Source organism: Apteryx rowi, unplaced genomic scaffold, assembly GCF_003343035.1.
Source record: "Apteryx rowi isolate R43461 unplaced genomic scaffold, aptRow1 scaffold_352, whole genome shotgun sequence".
In the NCBI taxonomy this organism is placed as follows: domain Eukaryota; kingdom Metazoa; phylum Chordata; class Aves; order Apterygiformes; family Apterygidae; genus Apteryx; species Apteryx rowi.
This window is the reverse complement of record NW_020449997.1, coordinates 946381-960364: the sequence shown is the minus strand read 5'-3', so window position 1 is coordinate 960364 and position 13984 is coordinate 946381. Positions and strand designations below refer to the sequence as shown.

At 37.7% G+C, this 13984-nt stretch overlaps 1 protein-coding gene across 1 annotated transcript; it reads left to right on the top strand.

The window, feature by feature from the left end:
* Positions 1-6075: 6075 nt before the first annotated feature.
* RNF125 (ring finger protein 125) lies at positions 6076-13984 on the top strand. The gene is made up of 5 exons (XM_026072833.1): positions 6076-6237; positions 8725-8819; positions 10262-10352; positions 12653-12760; positions 13781-13984. The coding sequence occupies exons 1-5, from the start codon at positions 6076-6078 to the stop codon at positions 13871-13873; spliced, it is 549 nt and encodes a 182-aa protein (XP_025928618.1). The 3' UTR covers positions 13874-13984.

Here is a 13984-nt window from a genome sequence, read left to right as displayed (position 1 = left end):
CCCGGCGGGGGCGCGGGCGGTTGCAGCGCCGGCGGGGGGTTGCGGGCCCTGCCGCCCCGGGCTGCCCCGGAGGCGGCCGGCGGGTGGAGGACGCAAAGCCCCTGCGCTGGCGGCGGAGGAGTTTGGGGTGCCGGCGTCCAGGGCTTCCCCGACGGGAAAGGCTGTGCTGTTGGGGGCGGGTGAGCTCCCAGGGCAGGTGTGTGTGTGTGTGGGGGGGGGGAATTCTGCTTCGAATTAACTAAAAAAAATTCATAGTTCAAATGGGGTAATCAGTTATTGTAAATAACTTAGAAATACAGAAGCACAAAGCGGTAACGCTGTTAACACTTGTCCTAAGCTTTCTCTGTATGCAGTGGGCACAGGTAAGCAGCTGCAGGGAGTCAGCCCCTTTCAGATCTGAATTATCATACGTGAATTCTGTTTCTTTCTCTGCTGACTGCAAAGAGAAGTTGTGACACCCATGTTCTACTTTTCTGTTAAGCACCTAGAAATAAGTCAAGATTCATCCCAGCTAAACGGTTATTTGCAATTTCAGGACAGTTGCTTTAGGAGAAGACTGGTTATTCTGGACCAGCTATAAAATCAGTGAAAACAGTTATTCTAGAGTGAGTGTGTTCCCTTGGTTCAAATTCCAGGTTAGTGTTTCTAGAAGTTATTGTCATCACAAATTTAGTTTGAGCTGTAACTTGGGTATTACCCGTAATCCAAGGCTGGTGCAGACAGACAAGGGGATGAAGAGCCTTTTTGCAATCAGCATAGAGTAACAATACCGGTGCGAAGTGCAATAACAAATGTGAAGTATCCGCTAGTGATTCCAGTGCGGACATCCCCTTTGGTGTTAACAGCAGCCATAAATATGGCTTGAGCAGATGTTCAGGAATAATTTTGTGAAAAACAAGGATAAATGGTACATTAGTGTGTTTTTGTGCCCCTTCTCAGTTTCCTAAGGACACTTGTTGGCCTCAGAAATTATAAGCAACTTTGCAGATTTCCTTCTGTACAGAAATCTAGATAAGAAGCTGTGCCTTCTCAGCTGGTCATCTGTGCAGGCTTGTTTTCATTATTTATTCCAGGTCACAATTCATGGAAAATACTGTGCTCCTGGTCTGTGTAATATCCATATATGTATGTCTAAAAATGCAGCTGTTTAATGGGTCTTAAGATGTTGATTCCTTGTTGAATTATACAAAACCTTCAGTATCTTCAAGAACTAGTGTATTAGCTTTAGTTGGACTTGAGAGGTGTATATACAGCCTTTAACTAGAGATTTCAGTGAATTGTTTGGAGGCAATATGGAAAGGGAAAAATAGGGCCTAGCAATGTTCAGGGATAATATCCTGAGATGCTTGGCCTTTATTTCTTTCACCTGAACTGTTCTGACGTGTTTATTTACCTCTTTAGGTACACCCTGAGCAAATAAAGCTAATTGAGTTAAGGGTGGAGGGGTTTTTCATGTTGACCCTGAAATTCTTTCAAATTGTTTTTGTAGTCAATAAGAACAAATCACTAACCAATAACAGTAGATTATTTGTATATAATGCATGGGTGGAAGTATTCTTCATCTATTCTTATATCCCTTATATCACTTCTTTTTTTCTGCTACTGGCAATTTTATGGTGTGAGCAAACAAATTGGCAAAGGGTAATCTGAATTTATATTTTGTGTCATTAAAAGGGGAAAGCTGTCAGAAAGCATGTGTGAACAGTGTGAACAGGGTATTTAGAGAAGACTGTTCTGTTTGTCAGGGGAAACAAGGAAACCTTTTCAACTCTGTCTAAAGTACAGGAATAATCTAAGTTAAAACCTGCCTGTGGGCAAATCATGTATAACAATTCAGAGTTTATCCTTGGACAGAGAAACATGTTGTGTCTTGGCTGTACTCTCTTTGCACTTTGTGTAATCATTCATACTTGCATGAAGTAACTGCAAAATACCACCTTCTGTCTGATTTATGATTTGATTGTGTTTTGCATGACTCCATGAGGCTATTTGAAGAAGGCTTCCAATACAGCCAAAGAAGAGATTGCATTTGGAATCCTACTATAGATTGATCACAGGCTGTTAAGTACGTTAGAAATGCTGTTGCTAAGTGCACTGGCAGACAAGCTTTGGCAAGTTGTTTTATAGTGGCTTAAGACGTTTTTGCCAGCTTCCAACTCCATTCCTCTGCTGGAGTTGCTGTCTGCACAGCAGAGCTGGCAGATGGGGAATGTGGGTTTGTGACTTAAGAGCTCTGGTGTAAAGGTTAGCATTTTAGCTTAAACTGGTAAAGAAGGTGGATTTGCACTAAAATGCCAAACTGAGCATAGCTGAGACACAAGCATGTGATTCCCCCCTGCTGATCTGGAGCATTGGGAGAGGAGACAGAAGTAGAGTGGTAACCTTCAGCGAGGGGCAGCACAGGAAGGCAGGAGTGGCAGCAGCCCAAATTGGCACAGCTAGATCCACCAGCATTAGCTGGTTTGAGCGACTGGCAAACAACTGCAGTGATTTATGGTTTCATGTGTCTCCCTGCTAGAAGCTACTGTATTTAAATCTCCAAGCAGAGCTAGCAAAACAGAACATATCTCTGGTCCTTACCTGTTTCAGTGCAAAGTCAGTAGTTTATTTAAGCTAAATTTTACATTCATGTGGCTGAATTTGTGGACATAAGTTTGCTCCTGCTGATTCTGCTGCAGAGCTGTGACGTTTAGCAGACGGGCACAAATGCAGATTTATCATAGAGGTTTAAGGGCTTTTGCCACCTTCCCATTAACATGTCTCTGCTGTCCTCGTGCTCATGCAGCGTGGGCAACATGCTCACTGCTGGTCGCAGGCACAGCTAGCTCCTCCAAGCCAGAGCAGCTGGCAGGCAGCATGCATCCTTTCTTTTGTCCTTTCTTGCAGCTCCAGGCTGTGACCCTACCTGAGACCCTTCAGATCCCTACCATTTGACTTGATGTGGAGCTGTAATTTAATGAAAAGAAAGGCCCATTAGCACTGGGGCTCTGCACTTGTGCTTGGATAGCGAAGGGCAGTAATGTCTTAAATCTCTACAGGAAGATTCACCAGGGCTCATCTATCATATCCCTAACTGACAAAAAGCTTTCAAAGCAGCTGCAGTAACTGCTAATCCAATCTGCTTTTATTGCTAAAACCAGAGTACTGAAGTGGCTAAAACATTCCCAGAGGTAAGTATTCCTTTATCTAGTCCAAGCCATGTGATAGCTAGATCAGAGAACCATTTATGCCTGATCTACTCAGAAAAGAACAAAATATACACTACTGAATTTTTCTGCAATTACTTCCAAACTTAATTATTTTTGTTTTACTGGTGGGGCTTTGTATGTTTGCAAACCCATACTTGAACCACAGGGCAATTAGAAAGAAGTCACAGTTATCAATTTCTTGTAATTGCTTGCTCTTTCACTTGGCAGGGGCCTTGCAGATCCCACTTTACTAATAAAGCTATAACATTTGATAATATTCCAACTAGTAGATTTGACTTTTTTTTCCTCTCTGGACAACAGCTACATATTTTATTGTATCAGTCTTCCTGCTTGTATGTTCACTTGGATCACTGAACATAAGCCATCTGACCAACTAGATAATTTTATGTGGCCTAACACAAGACCATGTAATCTCCTAATTTTAAAAATATATTAAACATATTTATTTGTTTGAACTGAACATTGACTGAGATAGTTATTTGGAACTGAAAGCCTTTATTTAGTGAAGTAAAGACTGAAAAGCAGTATTTGAACAAACTGTGTGTTGCACACTGTCATGTAGCATGCCAGATACGTTTCCACATTCTGCTTTTTTGGGTTCCTAGAACCTATTTCACAGGGCAGGGAGAAGATTTGAGGAAAATACAGGCAATATTTATACAGTTTTCGCTACAGCAGCTTAAGAGAAAACAAAATATCTCGGTGTGCTTCATATCATCTTGGAGAGAGTCTCTGATAGACTTGCTATTTATCAGGCGTGTCCACAAAACTGGCTGATACAACACTCTCTATGTGGCTGCTGCTGCTAAAAATTTCAGAATGTAATTCCCAGAGTCCTGATTTCTTCACGTATTTGAGAAATTCGCTAATCTTAACAAACCAAATTCTTTTCCTTCTAAGGAGTGGCAAGGAGTATTCTAATTGTGGGCTCAGGAAGACTGACAGTAAACTGTATATCAATGTGCATATTTGTGACATCCACCAATAACAAAAAATGGGATCATCCTTACTGTTATGGCAGGTTTTGAAATCATACACTGCGGGCTTTATCTGGCCCATGGGGAACAGGTTCCTCATTTTTTTTCTGAAATGAGTAGTAAGAGCTGCATAAATTTCAGTGGTACCAGGAATTAGCTCAGTTTGTCTGCTGTTTTCAGTACTCTTTTTAACATGAGTAGGGACTGCAGGAACAATACCTGGAATCTTTTAAACAATATATCCTTAGGACTCTTTAAGTCTTTTGATAATCTTGTAACATGATACCTCTACATCCAATTCATATTAATAGATTGTAAAGATACCCCTGAAACCAAGTGGATCGCATCTCCAGCCAGGCTGGTGTTTTAATGGACTGCTACACTAGCTCCTTACACTGCTTTCTCTACAATTTATTCAATCTGCAAACTCCAATTTAATATTGCGATAAACAATATCCTGTTATAAGTGAACTTAGCCTGCTGGGCTGAGATCCTTCTAATTCTCACTGAGACACCCAATCTCTCGTTGCCTCTTCTTCCCACTCATATCTGAAGCAGAGCATATCTCCTGTAAGGGGGTGTATCCCCTTCACCTGCATCCTCTTAAGCTCTGCACTTGGATTTTGGGTCAGGGCAGAGGAGTATCTGTCTAGTTGCACCCAGGTCTCTGTGGATGTTCTTACGCTTCTTGCTGCTAACTTCTTCCTCTGCACCTTTGTAGAAGACGGTGGTGTGCCCTGCTAACAAGTGAAGGCAGTATCCCCAGTGCACTAGCTTCTCTCCTGTCCTGTCCATCAGTTGTGAATTAGCTCATGGATATCATGAGAGTCTTCCTCAGTGCAGCCGCTGGGGGATTTGGTGCCATCTAGCTGAGTTATAATAATAGTAAGCAACCTTTCCCTATTCACCTGCTTTGGTGCTATTCCTGATTTAACATGCCTCTGCCATTTATTCCAGTTTCAGGTTATCATCTGCTTCATATTTGCTCTTCGGAAGTTCTTTATCTCTGATGAATCTCTCTACCTTTTCTGATTCTACTGTATACATCTTTGGAGGAGGGGAGATCAGAATTGCCTTACGTATGTTATCTCTACATGCCAAGGATTCATATATTGGTGACATTCTTTGTTTTGTTCTGTGTTCTTGTCTTCATAGTTCGTCATGCTGTTTGCCCTTCTGGTGGGTGCAGAGCACTAGGCTGACATTTTAAGGGAACTATCCACATTAATTCCCCAAAACACTTTCTCATTTCCGGGTTCTGCATTGTATTCCTACTGCCCCGTATGTCTTCTCATGTAGGGTAACTTGTATCATAATTTAATCCCATAGGCAACATCAAATATAAAGTAAATCTGCATGTTGCTTTTAAGCCAAATATTGTGCTCTTCAGTAGCATGCAATTTTATATTGAAGATGCAACCCCAGATATTCATTGCCAAGTCTAAAGATTTATCCATAAGGAAGAATTGAAGACTAAAAATATTACTGAGGAATTTACCACACAAGTAAATTGATCAGCATCATAATAGTATCATTTCACTTTATGTTGACCAGTACAGCTAAATAAACAACAGAGGGTCCAGCTCCAGGCTAGGAGCCCCCGTTGGGAGCAGCTTTAATCTCTGGTGTATAAAGCATACAGATAAAAGGAGCATTCACTAGCATGTGTCATTTTTTACTGTCATATCATCCAAAGGAATTCTGACATTTGATACAATCAACCAGTAGCTATTAAGTGATAAGACAGTTGTGGCAGGAACAAGTATCCTGCAGTGTTATGCCAGTGAAGTCATTATGAGGTGCAAAATTTTAATTATTTTTTATATGCATTGCCTAATTTGAAGAATGTTTTGGTGGGGGGGTTATCACATTTATTTTGATTTTTCTCAATGTACAGATTCTGTCACTCCTGTATTTCTACAAGTTTAAAGAATAATGCATGGACATGCCCTTATTGCCGGGCTTATCTGTCTTCTGAAGGAATTCCAGCTACTGATATTGCCAAGAAGATGAAGAGCATATACCGAAATTGCACAGAATGCGAAACGCAAGTTTGCAACCTTGAACATTAATTACTAATTCCAGAGACTTATTCATGCACAAAAACTGACAGTATTAAGATCCCTTTTTAAGGGCATGTCTAAACAGAGAAACTCAGCAGCAAGATGATAGAAGAATAGACTTTGCAATTCTTGCTAAACTTGTCAAGTTGCTTATCTAGAAGAACTCTAAAACATTCTGTTGGTGCAGTTGAACATATTAAGTTCAAGTCTAAACCTATAGGAGTTGAATATCCTTGGCTCCCTATTTTGGCAGTGCCTGAAGAAAGGGCAAATTGACTTCCCCTTCTTTCTCCCCTCCACTGGGATTGCCCAATTGTAAAAGCCTTGGCCACAACTGGACCTGTTAAAATACAGACTAAAGAGAGAAAATTCTGTGAGTCTTCCCCCCCCCCCCCCCAATTTGGTAAAGCTACTTAAACTAAGCCACTTTTCTCTTAAGTTTACATAAGGCCTTTGTGACTTCACTTACTCATATGCAAATAGATTTTAAAATGCTGCTGTTCTAACTGGAACACAAGTACATTTGCCAAAACAAGGTGCGGAGCAAAAGGTACATAGGACTTCATAGGGCAGGGCACATCTGGATAGGGAAGACAGTTAACTGAGATTTAATTCATACACATTTACTTGAAAACTTATATAAAAACAAGTATTTTCCTGTGTGCTTGTGAATATTTACTTTCGTGTCTCTTTCTATAGGCGCAGAAGTGCCTCATAGTTACAAAGACATTGTTACAAGACACTCTTCAGTCTTCCTCTCCCCTTATGTTTTTATACCTGTGTTGTTTAGTGGAAGGAGATTGTACAGTTTACATTTGTGTCTCTTGTTTTTTTTTCTGTAAGTAGATCTCTCTCTGGCTTTTATCATTTCCTTTGTCTTGCTAACTGCAATATACCCTTAAAACTTTCTTGTCTATCAGCAGCAGTGTGAAAATACTAAAAAAATGTAAAACAGCAAGTAAAGGTGTGAATGTCAGAAAGACTGCTATTTGCGGGATTATGGGGAATTACAGTGAACATGAGAAATGTAGCAAGAATGTTTATGTTGTTAATGTTATAAGTTATTTGCCTTTTTGCCATGCATTTTATATCTGGGAAAGCTTTGCCTAAAGCTAACAATGAAATGCATGAAGTGTAACACCTCAATATTGGCAGTACTTAAATATTGAGTTTTACTTAATTATTTTTCAAATTGGGTTTTGCAAAAATGCCCAAATTTAATAGTTATGTTAAAAACTACTGAGCTATGTATGGCTTAGCTGGGCTTCTCAATACTTAGTAGAGTTTGAGCATGGCTTTTTGATATTCAGTAGCAGATTGCAGCAAGTGACCTGAGGATGGGTATTTGCAGTGGTTTATAATCTTTCTTATGGCTGTAGAAGTATTGGCTGTATTTTGTGTGTAAAACTGTCAATGAGACCACTAAGATATGTTAAATACACATTGAAAAGGAGAGTGCGTTTAATGCATTATAGCATCAAGATATCTTTGCATGTTGTTTCTGATATTTGGCAGACTACCCCTGGCAAATGCTGCTGTGGTGCCTCAGTCGCATCAATTCAAGGTTTGCTGGGTTAGTATAAACCTAATTTCATTTGCAGTTTCCACTTGGACAGTGGAACTTGCGTTTAAGTGATTGAGGCATGAGCACGTTTCATTCTGCTGCATCTGGTGTCAGGAGGATCATTGGTAATAGCGGGGTAGAACAGACACCTAGAGCACGGTTATTTTAAATTTCTTCGCCAGGATTCATCAGGGCCAATCACAGAGTTTGAAGGTTAAAAATATAAAATGATCTTAAGTAATACAAATGTCTTTGCACTGTTTCTGTTTTTAATGCCTCAGCATGGTGATTTCATGTTACTTCATATTGTTTCTCTTCATAGAAAGCACCTCATGATTATGCTTAGTAAGATTTTTTTTTTATAAAAACATTCTGAATTAAAGGAAATAGGATAGCTAGTAGCAGCATTGATATAAAACCCAAATCTTACACATAATGAATGGAGGTTTTGCTGTTGGCCTCACTGAGGTCAGAATTTGGCCTTCAAGTTGGCAAATTTTTGTTTTTACTGGAGTTGGTCTGGATTTGCACTGTTAAGACAGAGCAGGAGGTTAACTGGGAGGGTTTCCCCTCCCTGCCCAAGCTAGTAGCGTTTCCGTACTGACTCCAAAATATGAAGGGCCAGTCCAAGGAACATACAAAATCACCACAAACTAATTACTTCACTCTAATTCACTTTACTCTCATAAGATGACTGTTATTATTATAAAGTATATGACAGCAATACTGAGCCAATAACACAATGCTGAGGAATTGGGCCGGTTAATAGAGGGAATCATGTATTCATGAGCTTTTCCCTAGGTTTCGCCATGATGTTGAAGTAAGGCTTTGAACTAGAAAACATTGAGTGATGTATTAATTATGTGTGTCATGGAATAAAACATAACAAATTGCTTCTTCTCATTGCTTAGGTATGTCTGAGTGAAATGAGAGCTCATTTAAGAACTTGTGAACAATATATAAAAAAATATGGACCTCTACAGGAGCCTGGAGATGCAATAACAAGGTAGACGTCTGTGATGATGACATTGTGAACGTACTTTAGAGTTTGTTATCCCAATGTAGTAAAGTCAATCTGGAAAAAGAATTATAATATCTTCTCTGTTTTTTTTTTTTTTTAATTGGAACATGTTTCTGTTTCATAGAACACTACATGAATCCACATCTAATATTTTTAATCATTATATTCAAATACTACTTAAAATGGTCACTAGTAGGTTTTTTTTTAATGTATGAGTACAAATTAATACCTTTTGATTGCATTTCTTACATTTTTTTGATAGACTTTAGGCCCATATGACCAATTTTGTAGATACAACAGTATTTTGACAAGTTAAAATACAAAATACAAGTAGCAGCTTTTTGCTATTTTTCTTAGGGGGTGAGGTGGGGGAAGGATATTTGCTTTCAAATAAATCTCTTTGAAAATATTGGTCATTTTCAGAATGGAATAAGACTAATAATAATGTAATTGGCTATCTTCTAGTGATTTGTTCTTCACAAATAGTTTTCAAGTATAACTCATGTAAGCAAGGAAATAGCAATAAATTAGTGGCATTCCCTAAAGAAGACTGACAGCTTTTCTTATGTTTATATGTATGTCAAAAGGTCAAAATTCTCTGTCCCTTTTCATTCCCTTTTAGGGTAGGACCTGCTAGATCAATCAATTAGGCATCAGTCAATTCAGACAATTCTAAAATGACTGAGTTCTTGAAGTTTAATGGACTTCAGTTTTGTCTGCTAAAGATTAGGAACAATTTTTGATAACATTATTAAAATCTTTAATGCAACGATGTATGTGATTTAAAGACCCTATATTCTTTGCTATTTGAGTTCCTAAAATGACATATAGTTCAGGTTGCTTGCTAAGAAGACTCATCTACTTCTTACCTATTCTTCTGATGCTCAGAAAAACTAGACCTTTTAGGCACCCATATTTGAAAATTGTACTAGTGTGGAAGCATTGCCTCCACCAGGTGAGAAGACCATACTCAGTACTGATAACTAAGTAGCAATCCTCTGCAAAGAAGTGTCAATATTCAGTGATGGCTCCAGAGAGTTGGTGGTTTGGTCTCGTATGCTCCAAGTGTATCACAGCAATTAAATTGATGATTTTTATCAAATGTCTTTATCTGTAGTGTTCAATATTTTATCCATTCCATTGTGTGGTCATGATTATGTTAACGCTTTGCTGGATCAGTATCCTGACACATGCACAGTTCTTTTACAGTGTTCACAGTGTACATTAGCAAGGTTGACCTTCTGCTAGTGTAGCATACATCATGCCTAGGTACATGCCATAAACCCATGCTGTGTTTTAGCTGTGATAAAAGAAGTTTCTAGTGTCATCTGGGCAAAGAAATCTAAATACTATTTTATTATTTGTAGTATTAAAAATGTATCAGTTGCATTTGCAGCTATTAACAATATATTACCTCTTATTCCCAGATATTCTTGTCCTTTTTGCCAGTGTGAAGTAGATGAGGATGATCTAATGGACCATTGTCTCACCTACCACAGATCAGAAACGAGAGCAGTGGTAATGTGCATAAGTATATATTTTACTAAATTCACACGTTAAACTGATTAATTCTATTTAATTGCAAGCATTACTATAGAAGATAATAGGCAAACAGAAAATATATTGATTGCTTAATTGGCTTTGGCAGTGGAGGAAAAGCATACCTATATTCATTCTCTCTGCCCTTCTGTCTCAGACAAGTGACTGTGTACATAATACATAAAATATTAGTACTCCTACCACTACTCGCAATGATAGGAGTACTAGAAAATGGTGTTAAGAAGTCTTTCAATTGATATAGCAAATGGTTACTTATCCTTCAACAAAATGTTACGTTTGGCCCCTTAGACTATGGGTTGCTTTTCCAGTAAGCGAAGACAATCAGCCTTCCTAGGTTCAGTGACTTGTCTGCTTTTTATTTGCATATGTACCGTTTCTCTCTACTGACCTAAGGCAGCTTCATGTGCAGCATTCTCTGTCTCTTCTAATCTGTGGTTTTGGGTTACAATTGGAGAAATGCTTACGTGGCACGTACAGGAGTCTTTTGTATTTTTGTTTTTTTAAGTTAAAATAACTTCACATAAACAGCTTAATTCTGAACCCCCAGGTAGGCTGAGAGGTCTTACTGTGCAAACCAATTAGTAGGATTGAGTCCTGTAATGTGTAGACCAGAATTTCAGCAAGTATAGTTTACTTCCCTGATGAGTATTTGCTCAGGCACTTTCGATTCAAGTTCTAATGTGCCACACGAGAGATCTTCGAGAGGTTACAACTGAATGGCTTGTATACAAATCAACCAACACTTCTGTTTAGTTCAGTGGGTGGGATGGGGTAAACCCACTCCATTTCCTCTTACATTGCAGCTTAGCTTTTCAGCACTTTAGCCATGATCAAATTAATGAGTTAGGTTGTAATCAGAATTTTGAGTAAAATAAAGAAAACAATTGCTCATAAGTGTATATTGTGTTCACCTTTATCACAGTTAATACTTTAACAAATGATGTTTTGACAAATTATGTATTTTTAAATTGGACTCTGCATTTACTTTGTCAACTGAAATAATTGTCAATAATTTGTATTATACCTATCAGACTATACGCTCTTATTTTTTCCACTTGGAACAAATGCATCAATAATTGTAGTGTGTAGCTGTGGAGCAGAATTAAGCCTTAAAACTTAGAAAATATTCCTTTATTAACTCCAGAGTTGTATATATACAGCCTTACGCTCTTTCTGATGTACATTTCTTTGAAACCTAATGCAAAAACCAATAGTTAGAACTATGTTTGCCTATAATTAATGTAAAAAATCATAAGCAGGGAACCAAAAAAGTGATCCCTAACTCATACTGCTGTTATAACTATATGTATTAAATCTACCTTTAGTTGGTATATAAAGTATAGACACTACACCATTAACACAAAGCAAACAGTGGGAACATGCTGTGAGGAACACTTCATTGTCTTCTGTGACATACTGACCCTTTCCTTTAATTCTGAAATCCCTTTGGGGTATATTTTAAGTTTTGGTATGTTTGATCCTGTTTCTGTGAATTTGATTTAGATTATAAAGTGATTCTGGCCAGCTGTTTCAACCTCTTCTTTCAAACGTTAAAATAAATGCTAAAATAAATGAATCGGGCTTTTGGTTCTGAGAAAGGCAGAGGATTTCTTGATGTATTGTATCATGTTCATTATCACAGTGGGTCATAAGGCTGATTTTTATTATACATAAGTATATTCACACATGGTATATTTTACAGTAATCATCTTTTTAGTATACACATAGTGTTTTCATGATATTGCTTGAAGAAATAAATGTTACAGCAATTGCAACTTTTATTTATACTACAGAGAATCCACTGATAGAAAGTATTTCAGATTTTCTTCTGATAAAGTGCTTTAGGGCACTTTTGTTTTAGATGCACAGATGAATGAATTTGTCATCAATGACCAGAGAAATCCTGTATGTTTTCTTGAAGCAGTCCATCATCCAAAGACTGCTTGGGAACTCAACAAAAGCTTTGGCCTGATTATTCTCTTGTTAGCCAGTAGAAATGAATGAGTTAACCATGAGATGTGCATAGATTGACAATCTCTGGGATGTCTGCAAACACAAATTACACAGCTGAGATTAGCATAATTGACAGTTGGACTGAAAGTACATGTGCCTAACAGTATTCATGTTGCTCAGAGTATGCCATTCGGCCATAATAGCTCCACTTATTTCACATTTCTGGTTTTTAAACACACAATATTTTCTTCTGCAAGAACTCCAAGATGAAAACTCAATATTTACCTCCTTCCTTTTATTTATAGTATTGTCCAATATGTCATTTAACACCTGGGAGAGATCCAGCCTATTGCAGCAGAAATTTTATAAGGCATCTTCAACTAAGACATACATTCTATTATGAAGACTGCATAGTGAGTAATGATATTTGCAGGCTACTGACTTGATTTCTTTGTGTATTTTCCTCCACATCTTTTACAATCAAGGAATCATTAAAAAAAATCCTGAATAGGTAACTAGAATACCATGCTTAAGGTGCACTAAGAAGTCACAAAGTGTAGCAGATGTTTATGGAAACGGCATAGTCTAGTACTCAGAGAAGCCAACGTATGGGTTCTGTCCTCAGTTCTGTTACTATCTAATAAAAAAGCCATATACTTCAAATGAAAGTTGTTTAAACAACCCATTTTTATTCTATAAGAACTTAAGACAACACAGTTTTACTTGAATCCTGAAAGGTGCTGAATCTGTTTGTTACCTTAATGGACTGTAACTTGGAAAATGTGTCACAAGTATTAGCATGCTGTTGGAGTTTCTCAAGAGCATTAGTTAATGCTCCCCTATATTTGTTTGATACCTACCCAGACAAGATCCCAAATAAAGGTATAAATCTTTTTTTTTTCCTTTTTTTTTAATGGAGCAAAAGCACTAAAGAAAATGATGCCCAAGTGGAGGATGGGGCAGTGAAGAGCCATCTTTATAATTTTGACCCATAGTTCATGCATGTAACAGAAATAGACGTATGTATGATCACATTTTAATGACAGCTCACACATCTATCTTCATAAAGTATAGCTTGAGTATTTATTTATATATGTAATAATATAACATGCATCACCAGAATTGGATTCTTTAATAAATAGCATTAGAATTGTTGGTTTTTGCATGATCAGTTCATCTACCTGTCTGCATTTGACATTCTCCTTTACTTTTTTTAAGTAAATTTCTCTTGCTTTACATTGCAGTTAGCACTAAGGAGTAGAAAGCTAGGCAAAGATTAACAAATACTATAACAAATACTAAACTTTAAACATGGATGTAAACCCACTGAAACCAGTATTTTGATGATTTTTTTAGACTAAGCAGTCAAAAATATATCTATTAACAGATTAATTGGTATCTTGATATTCAATAAAACATCTTTTTTCTTTCAGGATATAAACGTCGTTGAAGAAATTCTTACTGAAAGAGTTCTGGACAGGTCATTCTTAGAATATGTGCATGTAAATCATCCAAACAGCACGTAAGGAGTCCTGGGGAAGAATGGAAGATGATGTTCTGTGGTTAACCATGGACATTAAAGTCTAGCTTTTTGTAACTAATGAGGTGTCAGCAACCTGCTTACATCTAAAAATGTT